The sequence below is a fragment of the Papaver somniferum genome, chromosome 11, assembly GCF_003573695.1.
Source record: "Papaver somniferum cultivar HN1 chromosome 11, ASM357369v1, whole genome shotgun sequence".
Taxonomy (NCBI): domain Eukaryota; kingdom Viridiplantae; phylum Streptophyta; class Magnoliopsida; order Ranunculales; family Papaveraceae; genus Papaver; species Papaver somniferum.
Genome location: NC_039368.1, coordinates 135,234,664 through 135,249,006, shown reverse-complemented (window position 1 = coordinate 135,249,006; position 14,343 = coordinate 135,234,664). Strand labels below are relative to the sequence as shown.

The 14,343-nt window shown below is 36.8% G+C and overlaps 2 protein-coding genes and 1 non-coding gene across 3 annotated transcripts; all 3 read right to left on the bottom strand.

The window, feature by feature from the left end:
- Nucleotides 1-9,292: 9,292 nt before the first annotated feature.
- On the bottom strand, nt 9,293-9,378 carry TRNAM-CAU. Its single transcript is given in 2 exon segments — nt 9,293-9,328; nt 9,341-9,378. It is a non-coding gene; the product is annotated as a tRNA-Met (tRNA).
- A 120-nt stretch (nt 9,379-9,498) lies between these two features.
- On the bottom strand, nt 9,499-11,166 carry LOC113322459 (protein CURVATURE THYLAKOID 1A, chloroplastic-like). Its single transcript, XM_026570545.1, has 5 exons — nt 10,914-11,166; nt 10,321-10,418; nt 10,056-10,163; nt 9,842-9,913; nt 9,499-9,731 (listed from the first exon to the last, which is right to left on the bottom strand). The coding sequence occupies exons 1-5, from the start codon at nt 11,065-11,067 to the stop codon at nt 9,663-9,665; spliced, it is 501 nt and encodes a 166-aa protein (XP_026426330.1). The 5' UTR covers nt 11,068-11,166; the 3' UTR covers nt 9,499-9,662.
- A 94-nt stretch (nt 11,167-11,260) lies between these two features.
- LOC113322458 (putative pentatricopeptide repeat-containing protein At3g49142) lies at nt 11,261-14,065 on the bottom strand. The gene has a single exon (XM_026570544.1). The coding sequence runs from the start codon at nt 13,885-13,887 to the stop codon at nt 11,848-11,850; it is 2,040 nt and encodes a 679-aa protein (XP_026426329.1). The 5' UTR covers nt 13,888-14,065; the 3' UTR covers nt 11,261-11,847.
- Between the last annotated feature and the right edge of the window lie 278 nt (nt 14,066-14,343).

Genomic DNA, 14,343 nt, shown 5'->3' with positions numbered 1-14,343 from the left:
CGAAGGAAGAGCAAACAAGAAGGAAAGTTGGCGACACAAAATCAAAGAGACACAAAGAAGTGAGAGGTTGATGGTGGATGCAATCGAAAAAAGAAGAAGAGATGTTGCGAAACTAATGCTAGCTCAGAATAAAAAATGGTGAACATACCACTACCAAGGAAGCAAGCAGAAAATAACAAAGAAGCAGAGGATGGCAAAGGTAATGTATGAATGATTATTTGTTGCGACACTCTCGCAATAAATAAAATTCTCAAAAATACATTTTATTGAATGACAAAATTGAGATTGCGAAATGCAAATACGATATGATGATGTGCGAGAATCTCGCAGAGATAATGAATTCTACAAAAGACAATCAGAGAACAATGACAAAAGAGAAAGGGGCGAACCTTTATGGCGTACACCCTAGTTCGCGAATACAATTTCGCAAGAGGCAAATGTAAGACCTAAAGTACGTCATATAAGGGGGTACCTGTTGCATGGCTCAGGGAAAGGCTACACCGCCACCGGAACCTGAGTCATGGAGATTTGGGGTCAATAAAGCCCATCCGGGAGAGGCACCTTGGATTCTCAGCTTAAGCATATGACTTAGGTTGGGACTAAGGTAATAAGGACTCTCCCAAGGAGTGCAGAATCTGATCAAGGCGCCGAGGTACACGGTTGAGTCAAGAGTGCCAGGGGCGTCTGGAGCGTACCTTGCCATTCTTGACAAGTCTTGGCTTATACTGCACTCGGCCCGAAGAAAACCCCACTTAGGGTGCAGTCTCGTAACCATAAACCCTATAGGTAAAAGGGATAAGAGGCTGCGAAAACAACTGGTTGTTGTTAAGACTGGATGGGAGGAGCTAACCTTGTATGGTAGAAGTACGCCTCCTTGAAGGGGCAACCAGGGGGAGATAAGGGCGGCACCCTCCATTAGGGAGCTGATAAGTGTCTTAAGACGCAAATGTCATGAGGCTTTTTACTCGCAAGGGTATTAAGGCTTGTCATATTTTGCAACAATCCTGAAGAGGCAATAATACAAAGAAAAAGATAAGACGAGATCAATGGGTTTTCGCATGAAAGTGCGAAGACGTCCTGCGATTTCGTCGCAAGACGGCAATGTAATGGGGATTTATTTTCGCAAGAATATTTAGGCCTGTCATATTGTCGCAACATTCCTGAAGAGGCCATAATACAAAAGAAAAAGTTAAGGCAAGATCAATGGGTTTTTGCATGAAAGTGCAAGGACGTCCTGCGATTTTGTCGCAATGACAAGAGGTGGCATAATAAGACCTTTAACTAGGAAGGAAAATAAGACCACACAGGATGAGATTTTGAAAAATCAAAATTCACTTTGCATATGATTGCGAAATTATACATAAACAACTGCGAAGTTGAGGCACAAAATAAAAAATCTGCAAAATCTCTCATTTGGATACAAATAACAGAGGCAAGTATGGAATGAATGAAATTAAAATGTTATTTGTCTCCACATGATAGATTTACGCAAAAATTAAAAATTAATGATTATGTTGATTAACATTGCAAGGAAGAATTGTTTTAATGAATGCAGGTCAAAATGAAAGAAACTCATATATTAAGGAATATGGAGAACCAAAAGAATTCGCAAATATACAGAAAGAAGGAATAAATGTACAAGTATTACAGAAGATTAAAGAAAGAAACAAAGACTACTTCTTAGTTGATCCTTCATCATCTTCATCAGACTTGTTCCCTTCTTCGTCTGCATCAGAACTTTTATCTCCATCAGAACCTTCATCACCATCATTCTTCATCATCAGCTTCGCTATCAGAAATAGTCAGACTAGGAATGTTCTTTGGGATCTCCTCCAAGAGACAAGGATAATCAGAATGAGGAATACTATGGTCATCACAAACCATTTGAATAGTTTGATTGCGAAAATGCAGCATCATTCTTAAAGTTCGCAACAGTGATCTTGATTTGATTCTTTAATCTAGAATACTTATCGTTGCGAGAAGAAAGATTCTTTGCGAGTTCCTCTTTTTCAGCTTCAAGTTCCTCAATTCTTTCGCGATATCCACTTTCAGAATTTGTGAGCAAAAGGCAATCAATTAATAACTTGATGAAAATTCATAAGAAACAAAAGATTAGTGAAGAAGAACAGTTAATAACCTTCTCTGTCAGAAATCATATCTCTAATCAAGGCTGTATACTCAACTTGGAGACTAACATTTACACCTAAATCTTTTCTGGCATTGTCTAAGATTTTCGCAGCCCAAGCGAATTCATCCTCATTATTTATAAGGAGACGAGAACGAATTTGGTTTTCTCTTTCGCAGAGCTCGGTATTCTTGCGGTTAGCTTCATCTCGTTCAAGTTGAACTTCAAGAAGGGTCTCTTGGAATTTCGCCAAAGCTTTAGCACCTTGATCAGATATGCGATCCTTATCATCTATGAGACCGCTAATTTTGGTTCTTAGCTCATTGATTTTTAACGCTTAAATCGGTTGGCTAAACCTAAACTAGATCTATGGTCAATATCTAAGAGGCGAAATTTGGATCTTAGTTCATTCAGAGAAAGAGATGAAATTTTATCATTTGAGAAACTATTTAAAGATTTATTAAGACGCTCAAGAAGGGTATCATTATCCAAGGCATTAGGAAATGAACGAAGAATGGTAGCTTCATCAGAAAGACCATAAATGTCTGCAAAAAGGATCAATCAAATAAGATAAAACAACAGGATGAATGAATGAAGGGAAAGGAGAAAAATAACATACCATAGAGTTGATTATTAGCTTGCTGAAGACTAGAGATTTTATTCTTGTACGAAGAAGAATCAATTTCTAGTTTTTTTTTCTTCTTGCGAAGACCTTTGACTTCAATTTCCAATTCCTCATTCTTTGCACGAAATTGAAGATTCTTCTTTTCAATAATTTCGCGTCTCCTCTCCAGATCTGAGGCAACAGCGAAAGAAGCTTTTCCATCCTGCGAGAAAATGTAAAAAGTATTAAAATAGAAAGAGATTTTGAGTTACACTGATGAAGAAGTAAAAAGACGAAAGCATACCAGACTATTAAGAGAATGCAGGAAGTTGGGAGTAACCGATCTAGAAACTCCCCGAAGAGAATTATCACCATCCATTAAAGGAACATCGCAAATCGTAGCGAGAGCTTTGCAGGTATTAGCGAATTGATTATCTCCCATTCCTTTCCAAGAATCAGAAAAGAGGCCAAAGAGCTTAGCCATAGAAGATTCAGATGGAAAATCTTCATTTGCAGCAAGGTCATCATCATCCTCATCACTCTCGGAGTTTTCATGAGAAGGAATATTTGAAGGAGAGAAAGAACGTATTTTTCTCTTCTTTGAAGGAGGAGCAGTTGGTTTTTCCCTGCGAAGAACACCTTTACCTTTATCACCAGTCTTCGCAACACTGGCAGGCTCTTCTATTTCAGCAATAATCTTCACACACAGATAGAAATAAGAAATAGAGGCAACGGTATACTGTTTAAAATCATAAGAGAATATTTCTTACCTCATCTGTGTATGAGAGAAGAGCTAATAAGGTACTAGCCTTTCCAGTCCTATGATAGCTATCTTTCAGTTTCTGGATCTGTAGAATGTCGCAAGAATCAGCGAACAAAAGAATAAAGACAAATAAAGAAATATAAAGTGGGTGAAACTGGAAGAGACATACCTCTTTCTCCTTATCGGGCCAAGAGAATACCCAAGGTTGATAAGAAACGAGATTCTCAGGAAGAACATTTGACCCAGCAATGTAAGGTCCTTTCAGCATCAAGGGGAAAACACATCATTTATCATCTTTGGATTGGAGAGGAGTTGTGTTCTTACCAGAGTGCCAATCAATGTCTTGCATGAGTATTTTAGCTTCATCAATATTATCTTTCCTTTTCAAGCGAATACCCCAGCAAGTATTCTCTTTCTTCATGGAGATCAATTCATAATTTTCAAAGAAACTCGCTACTGTGTATTTTTCAGCAATTATCTCCAAGTCTGCGAATTTAGGATCCCTAAGTTCTTTAGAGTAAAGAGATCCTTTACCAGCACCACGATTAGCGAACTCTAACATCAGACGGATGCAATCCCCACTCAATTAGAAGATAGCTCACGAAAATCCCGAGTGAACGAGAATTTCATAGAACAGAGGAATATCTGGGTCATAAAGGGGAATGGGGAGACCTGCGAGAATTTGACCTAGCGAAACTATGATTGATTGATCATCACAATGTTGATCAGAGAAAAGTTTGATAGAAATAATTGACTTGGCGCTTTCACCAGGAATGGTAGAAAGTGTGAAACCTTTCTCAGCAAGATCTTTTTGGACGTCTTTTAAGTTTTTCTCATGTTTGTGGCCACTTGGAGGCATTTCTAAATATAGAGTATGGGAATGGATAAAGAGTAAAAAGATTGAAGAGGGAAGAATTACAGTAGCAGAACTTACGGAAGAACAATAGAGTTGCAGAGATGAGAGAATAAAAAGAGAAGAGAAAGTAAAAAGAAAATGGAAAGAAGAGTAAGAAGAATATACAAAGAAGATTTTATTTACTTGAAGAAATAAATACCATTAATGTGAAAAGACGTGAAAGGTTGAAAAGAAGCGGTTACAGAAGACGTGTCAAGAAATAGATGGAAGAAAGAATACGTGTGATAAATGCAGAATATGAAGAGATGAACAGCTGTGGCATTTCTCACATCATTCTCTACTTCGCAGAGAAGATATGAGAAGAGGCAAGATGTAGGATTAGAATCTCGCAGCAATAATGCCTCAGCGAAATTATTAATAACACAACATCAGCAATGTCGCAGAATAACTTCAGAAACGAAATAATAAACGACGTCAGCTAAATCATGAGAAAAATGTGATGGTCCTGCGAAAATTAGAGAGTTTGCGAGATTAACATTTGTAAGGATGCGAGAATGTCGCAAGTCATATCCGAAAATAAAGGACAGATTAGTTGTCATCCACTATGTAATTCCCTATAAATAGCCGCTCAGTTGTAAAGGAAAGAGGAGAGATCTTTTCTGATTGAGAAGCAAGTAAATAGGAGACAGAAAATCTAGAGCAGTGGTTATTCTTGATTCCCTTATCTTTTTTTATAAGATTGTTCAAAGATTCATCAATAAAATTAAGATTGTTAATCTAAAATGAGTTGAATGTTAATGAAATCTTCTGAGGGGTGTAGTGTAGGATTTCCTGCAACTACAAACTGGTTCTTAACTCGTATCTCCTTGTAGGGTTTCTAAAATCCAATATATAAATCCTTATCTCTGGAGTAAGGTCACTCTTGTTTTTCTTTCGGGAATGACATCTTATGGTGGAGAGTTCTTAAATGAACTTGTGCTTAATTGATATATCTTTGAGGGGAGAAGCAGTTGTGGAACATGTAGGGGTTAACTTGTATTTTAATAAACTCCTTGATGAAGTCACTAAGTTTCTACTATGTGATATAATCTAAAGTAAAGTTGATATGTTTTCCTTTGGTCAAGAAGTTCCTCTATGAAAATTTCATTAGGATCCCACCAATTTTCGTACCTTTGCCAATTTAAATTGACAAAAGGGGGAGAATTATTTTGTAGTTCACATACATATACATATGGTTTACGGATCATTATGTAAGGGGGAGTGGTTTTCATTGTGAGATGAAATATTGACTAAGGGGGAGTGATACATATCACCGTAGTATTATTGTCAAAGTTGTGATACAATTGAACTTTGATGCTGTGTAGTAATATTATGATGGATCTTCAACAAGTACAGGATGAACACACATATAGTTGAAGAACCAAGGAAATCAAGCATGTTTTGGTTTTGGAGATGTAATGCTTTTATTTGTTTAAATCCATATGTAAAATGGTTTTGGCATTAAAATTGACAAAGGGGGATATTGTTAGAGCGTTTCTTGGTTTAATCCACTAGCGTTGGTATGTCAACCTAGTTGTCAAATTTAGTTGCCAAAACGCATTCTTGATTTAGTATACTAAAGATAGTTTCGGACTAGATTAGGTGTAAGAAAAACTATTCTTGAAGGATGAAGGCTGAAGATTACAAGAAGACATCAACAAGGACTTCATCAACAAAGGTATGTGGTGATTGATTTCTTTTGGATTCATGTTAAATTCTACCTTTCTAATCTATCAAAACAAATGCTCACTCTATGGAACAATTCCTATGACGGTTAATATACATTTATGTATATATACTTGAGGTTATTTGAGCCACGACTTTTGTGACAATAACATTTATCCTTGGAAAGGTTCTCATGTTATATTGAATGAGCTAACGAATTCAACGAGCCAAAAATCACTCAATTCCGAGTTATAACGATGAAGTTATGAGTGATTTATTAAAGTAACAATTATAAGTGTTGTTGTAGTTGTTACAGTTCGTTAGTAGGAAACAATCCATAGACTGTTTGTAACGGTTCACGGACTTGGGCCCAATTACGTGACTAAAAGGTATTTTTGGTCAAGTTGGTGATGTTTCCTTATCTAGGCAAGATGGCTATTAATCCAAACATATTTGATTACCATATTAAAGTGTTAAAATGTGATTTATTCATAAAAATAAAATATTTGCTAATTAATTATTTATTTAATTTTTTTGGCAAGAGTTGTAACTTAGGAAAGAGTTCCAAAATTAGGAGAGTCTTGAAAAAGGAAAATAGCTTTGCTTAGTTTTCAAGCTATGTTTCACTATAAATATAGAGTTCGTGAATGCAACACGTTTTTATCCACTTTGGAGAATTGGCGTAAGCTTTGCAGGTTGTTTCCATGCCTTCTGTTCTTCGTGAACAAGAGTGAGATAAAAGTCTTTGTATTGGGGATCACAAATCCAAGTTGGATTAAATCTTCGTGATTGATTATACAACTTGTAATCTAGGTTTTTCACCTCTTGTCTATTCTAAGGTTTTCTCTTCTGATATAAAACCATTCAAGAGTTGTTGATCATAAACCCTAGGTTTTGATAGATTTCAGTTTCCGATCGTACACCACCACTTGTTAGTCGAAATCGGAGACTAGAAAGAAAAACTTCTGTTGAGGCATCTCGCAAAAATCCTTGAGAAGTTTTAAACAAGATATCTCTAGATTTATTCTAGTTGTTCTTGTGGTAGAATAATTAGGTTTGTCTTCCTTTATTGAAGAGTACAATAATCCCTAATCTACACGTTTGTTTTGATATTACTTTTACCTAGTAATTGTTTTTATCAAAATAAACACAAGATTTCCAAAACCTTTATTCACATCTAAAGGGAAATCAAACCGGTGTTTTCTGCAAACAAAATATCGAATCGTATCAATCGTGTTGTTGTATCTTCTAAAGAGACCCTTGGGTTCTGCTAGAAGATTTACGAGAAGAATTCCTAAATACAAACGGTATTGTGCTAGGAGTTCTATTTGTGCTGAAGAAGGTATTACATCTAGTTCGAATAGGTAGTAGGAATTTGGTGTAATAGCTTATAATCAGTGTGTGTTTATTATGGATTAGGTCCCGGGGTTTTTCTGCATTTGCGGTTTCCTCAACAAAATTTCTGGTGTCTGTGTTATTTCTTTTCCGCATTATATTGTTTATCTTTATAATTGAAATATCACAGGTTGTGCGTAAGTTTAATCAATTGGGAATCCAACCCTTGGTTGTTGATTAAATTGATTGACACTTGGATATTGGTTTTTGATACCGTCCAAGTTATTTCTTATATTCAATCGGGCTCGCAAATTCCTATTTGTTTGATTGCGGATTGAATTGAGAAATTGAGATATAACTCTTTAATGTACTTTTCTTAAGATTGAGTCTGACTGTATAGTTGATTTTCTTGAAAGTATACTGGAGTTAGTCCATACATCTTGCCAAACGAATTATTGGGTGTGGTTGTTAGACCCCCGCTTTTTCACATACAATCGGTAGGCAATGGTTGAACCAAAGGAACCGATTGTGCATAATCGGTAGATATTGATCGTTATATACTACCGATTATAGGCTGTTTTGTGAACAGAGTTCTCAGCTTCATTAGAGTAGTATAATCGGAGGTTTATCAATATGTATTATCAACCGATTGTGTGTGGTTTTCGAGGCACGACTAGTTTCTTTTGAACGAAATAGCCGTTGGAGTATAATCGGTAGTTAGATAAAGAATTAGAACTTCCGATTTTCATAAATATTTTGAAATTCATAACAATATCACCTACACATCATCATAATTTTACATTGAACTTCCATAATTCTATTACAAGGTATTGTGATTAGCGTCGTGGACGTGTTGGACGAGTCCTAAACGGATTAAATCTTTCCATCGCCCTAAGGATTCTAAAATGAGCTTCATAACGGAAGCTTGATATTTTCCATCTCCGCCATTCCCCGAGAGATCGTTCTATAACCTCATCATTGGTTTCACCCCTCAATCGATATTGATTCACAAGATAAGTTAAATGGACGAATTCTTCGACGTGTCCGTTTATTGAACCAATTCGGCAGAAAAGATTAGCGGAGTGACGGTTGTTTGGGTTACCGGTGTCGCCGCAGAATTTTTCATGAATTCTCCCCAAATAACTCATACTCATTATGCCTCCTTGCCTACGTTCTTCTCCTCGTCTCGGATAGAATTGAACATAACGCCTACATAAAGATAATCTTCTTCTATCGTGAACTCCGTAGGATTAATGAATGGTTGGGCCATTATGTTGAATATGATGTTGGAGAGAGTTTAAAGGTATTTGTATTCCATAGAGGGTAAAAGATACAATCCTTATATAGAGTTTAGAGTTCCAACGACTCTATTTTGTTGGGGGAACTGTATAATCGGTAGTCCAATAAGGTATTTTAACTTCCAATTATACAGTTACCCCAAATTTTGTTTTTGCAGAAATCCCAATTTTTTAGAATTTAGGAACTATTATAATCGGATGTTAAATAACCTCCGATTATTCAGATGACCCAAATTTTGTTTTTGTCGAAATTTCAATTTTTTCGAATTTGGAAACTAGAATAATCGGTAGGTTATGAAGTTATTTATGACCTTCATCTATCTACCGATTACTAGCGACCACATCATTGAGAATACTAATAATCGGCAGGTTATACCACTACCATAGCTACCGATTGTATGAGGATACAATGGTAATCTCCTCAAATTTGGACATCCCATAACGTTGTATATGGGTTGGGGATAAAAAAGTCGCCCCTAATTATTTTGGGGTCGCCCTAAAAATGCCAGGTAAAAAATCAGTGTGGCGGATATTTCAAATTAAAAAAAAAAATTGTGCTAAGTAATAAAAAATCAGTGTGGTAGATACTTCAAAAGAAAACAAAACGTGGGGTGAGAGAGGCTCGAACTCTCGACCTCAGGATCACTCGTATAGCTATGAGACCTACGCGCTAGCCAACTGCGCCACCACCCCATGGTGGCAGTTTTTCTAAATTTTTGCTCTTGTAACATTTCCTTCAACAATCAGGATGGCTTACTGTGATTAGAGTAAGTTTATGCGTTTGATACAAATTATCAAAAGCTAAGAGGAAAATGAAGTAAAAAAAGAACTTTTATTAACATTAACAGGGCTCAAGTACATCTCTCTTATACATGAGATCCAGAAGAACGAAAAAACAAGAGCCATATAATGATTCTCAAATAAATCTAAGGACAATAAACAAAATAGCCCCACTGCAAGACCATCTTATGTCGACTCTATTCGGTGGTTCCTGCAATCTTTTTCTTCAAGGATTCGATATCACTGGCTAGTTCCTTTCTGCTTGACTGAAACACAGTATACCAGTAGTTCCAATAAGCAACTGTATCGAATTTCAAACAATATACACATAGAGATTCTCAAATGATTAAGTTCCGTTGAAGAATTTGAATGTTACCTTGAAGAGAAGGTATCGGTAGACAAACCATCCGGTGTAACCAAGTCCTACTAGTTCCATGATCTTTGGAAGCTGGTAACCAGTGAGAAAAACAAAAGAAGGTTAAAAGGAATTCAATGGAGTCGCAACAAACACCTGATTCATTAACTAATCTTCAGAACAACATTTCTTTTAACCCAAATGAAGTTTACAAAATGCTAGTTGATTGGCTTACCAGAGGAACTGAGTTGATGGCGCCAACCACTACTGTAGATAGCCAAAGTGCAACCAAACCCCCACCACCATAGATAAGAACGGTAGACTTGTTTTCAAGTGCATCCCACTATTTAACCATGACAGGGTAGTTATCAGCTTATTACTCAACAAGGAAACATAAGCCAGACAGACGACTTGGATTGGTTTGAAGATTCATCCCCTAAGCAAGTCGTAATTAAGCTATAGGAGTAATTGCGATGAAATGGGTATGGGATTGCTCTCACCTTCTCTTTTAAGTCTTCAACTATATCATTAACCTCAACAGAACCAGATGATGTCTCCTCAGCTTTGACTCGGAGAGTTGAAAATCTGCTGCTTGACTCTGCTTCAAAAGAATTCAGTATAACATAGTGCAGTTTAACTCAAGTTGTGCAAAGATCAAACATCCATTTTAATACTCTTATTAGAAATTCAATCTTCTTCTAAATATGGCATTTCATAAAATCAGAACAATCATGTAAGCACTAAAGAGACTACTATTAACATAGACTGCCTCTAAGCATAGTTAAACGAATCAAATGAATGCTGAAGTCACTCTTGAACCGAAATAGGTACTAATTCCCAATAACTTCAACTTGTAGCTTTTCAATTTGAAAATTATCCCAAAATTTTAGTTCAAACTGAGCCAATCTAGACTAAATTGTTACAAAATTATCAACCCAAACAACATACATATGAGATTCAAGTGCTCACAACTCAATTAAATAAAACAACTCAAAAAATTTCCTTAAAGATCAATCCAGAATAAACCAATCTGCAAGTCTTTCAGGTAAATGAAGAGTTATGAATGAACAATTAACCAGACAGGGATTGGTACCTGGGTAGTTTCTGATGGAGGTAGAGAATGAAGAAACGGATGGACGAGGTGGAAGATAAGGCAAACCAGCTGAGCAGTTGATGGAACTCTTTGCCAAACGAGGTCTTGCCACTAGCATTGAAGATGCACTTGCAGCTGCATACATAGTTGCCATTACTTACTTCTTCACTTGAACTCTCACTCTCTCTGTACTTCTTTCTCTTAGTTTCTCTAAAAATTTTCACTAAAACTTCTTTAAACAACACAAAAATGTATGACCATTCATTTTGTTTATCCACACAAAATATTTCCCTCTCTTTCTCTCATGCAAATTATGCCACCAATTCATGACACGTGGTACAAACCCATGCTCTGATTGGTTATTCATCTATCAAGAATCCTCCCCTTACTACCCCTCTTGCTCTTTGTCTTTAAATGAAGGAATATCTTCTCAAGAATATCAAACGGATGTGGTTTACATTTTTATAGCTTAACGGACAGACAAAAAAAAACAATAAAGGTGGTCGTTGTGCGCATACGCGTGCCCCTTGTGTGTAAATATGACGCATCAGCCTTGAGACACAAAAATGGGTGTCCCTCTCTGATGGAGGACAAGCAGAGAAATGATATATATATATACAACTTGACATTCATAGGGTGAGCTCATGAGTGACGTTTCATGTTCAGCAGCCTGTGCCACAGCTGTGTGGGTTGTCATTGCAGCTTACAGATTATCATCCGGAATTGAAGAAAAATTGAGACTTGGTAGAAAATTTCAAATCGATGCTAAACCTCTCTGTCACCTCCTTGAGCACTGTAGATTAGTCTCTATCTCAATGAAGCATTGCTCAATCACGAAAATTGGGAAAACGTCTTGTGTCGAAGTGTGGTAGCAGCGTCCAAGTAGGCAATGAAGACTTCAGACCATGACATTTGGGTACCTATCCATAAAGGTTTACCAGTAATCCCCACAAGAGCATTCCCCAAATCGGAAGTGGTGAAAACGATTAGTGTCACGCACAATGATTTCCCTTTCAGTGATCTTAGAGATAAGCTTAGCGGCAATATGACAATCGCCACAAATGCGTAGGTTCTTGGTAATCCTGATAGGTGTTCCTGGCTCCGTATTTATCAAAGCAAAAACAATAGCTAACTTCTCACTATGGATTGCTAAATGGCCTTCTTTTTCTTCCTCCTCCACATCATGGAGAGCAGAATCAGTCTCAGGAACATACCCTAGTTCTTTCATTTTACCAAATAATACATCTAACTCGGCATAAATTTGTTCTGATTGCAGATGAGAGCGATCTCCAACTAGAAAACTATAAACTTTATTACCAAGCTCAACATCGCTGCAACCAGGCAGCTTCTGGATTCCTTTGCTCTGCATGATCGACCGAACAGTTGTAACATCTTCAAATCTACCAGCTTTTGCATATATGTTGGATAACAACACATAATATCCAGCCTGCTCAGGAGACAACTGGAAAAGACGATCCGCAGCAACTAGCCCAATCTCCATATTGGAGTGAACTCTGCAAGCACTTAATAAAGCGCCCCAAATTCTCTCATTTGGTTCAAGTGGCATCTGCTTGACAAAATCATAAGCTTCATCGATATTCCCTGCACGACCTAAAAGATCAACCATACATGAAAAATGCTCTATTCTTGGGACTATTTTGTATTCATCGGTCATCACTTTATAGTAATGCCGACCCTCAGTCAATAAACCTGAATGGCTGCAGGCAGACAAGACAGAGACGAATGCAATTTGATCTGGAATCAAACCGGATTCCAGCATTTTTGAGAAAAGATCAACCGCATCACGACCTTGGCCGCTCATACCATAAGCAGAAATCAGGGAAGTCCATGTAACAATATCCCGGTTTCTCATCTCATCAAATATTTTTCTCGCTTCTACTAAACACCCACATTTAGCATACATATCAATTAAAGCATTCTCCAGGACCAAATTTGGAGCAAGTTTTTTTCGGACAACATACTCATGAATCTTTTTTCCTTGCATGAAAGCTGATAAATCCCCACAAGCAGGAAGAATAGTAGCAAGAGTAACAACATTAGGTTCTATTCCGTGAATTTCCATCTGCGAATAAAGCTCGATAGCATCATTAGGCATCGAATTATTCACATATACGGCTATCATCACATTCCAAGAAACCAAACCTTTATCTGACATTTCATCAAACATTGCCTTAACGAAAGAAATATTTTCAGGTGAAGTACTTGTTATAGCTGGTGAGAGACTAGCCATAGTTCCAGCATCAGGCCTTAGTCTTTCCAACTTCATTTCTTTACAGATTTCCAGCGCTTCATTGAACCGCCCATTTTGGGCATACCCAGCAACCATAGAATTCCAAGAAACAACATCTCTTTGATTCATACCATCAAGAACCATCCTTGCTTCAAGAACAGCATCACATTTACCGTACATTGCAATTAAGCCATTCCCAACAAACAGATTTGAATCTAACCCAGCTTTTATAACAGCACCATGTATCTGAATCCCAACCCCTAAATTACTCGAGCAAGAACAAGTTTTCAGCACACAAGGATATGTGTAATTATCAGGATGAATTCCATGACTAGATATGTTCTTATAAACAAAAATAGCGTCTTGAAAGCGATGATTGTTAACATAACTTCTGATCATGACATTAAAGAAAACAACATTTCTATCAGGAATTTCATCGAACAGTTGACGGGTAATTGCTGGTTGTTTACAAGCAGAGTAAGCTCTCATCAGTTTAAGACCCAAAGATGAATTCGAATTCAATTGATCATCAACTATGATCTTTGAGTGAAGCTTCCTTAAGGTTAATAAATCTGGGTTTTTATCTAAAAACTGATTACACAACTCTTCAGTCAAAATTGGTTTCTCTTGTTTTATGATTCTTGGGGAGAACTGAGTGGATGTTGAAAAGTTTCGAGCAACTTTCAAGATACTTGATTTATATAAGATAGAATTAACAATCATCCTGGTAAACAGCAAACAACTCTTAATCCAATACTCTATCAGAATTATATGTAGACCATTTCTATTTTAAATTCATCAGACCTGCCGGACATTGATGATTGCTTACCACAGTTTCCTCCATCATCTCAATCGCCTACTATTTTTGGCTAGCAAACATTGTTGAACGTGTAATTCATGAAAAATGTTCTATTGGCACTCAAAAATAAACTGCGCAACTTGTATATATTCTGTCTGCAATGAAAAATGGCACCACCTTCGTGGACCGTCGAAAAAAAATCCTGGCATAGAAAACTTTTTTTTGTTTTGTTTGATCATCAAACCACAAGTATTTCATTCCACAAGAAACGTTTACATGGTGGTTTTAAAGAGAAACAAGTACATCAAATATGAAACAAATACAAAGAAAGACACAAAACGTAAATAAATCGCGAAGAGAAAGAGCGATCTACCACGATA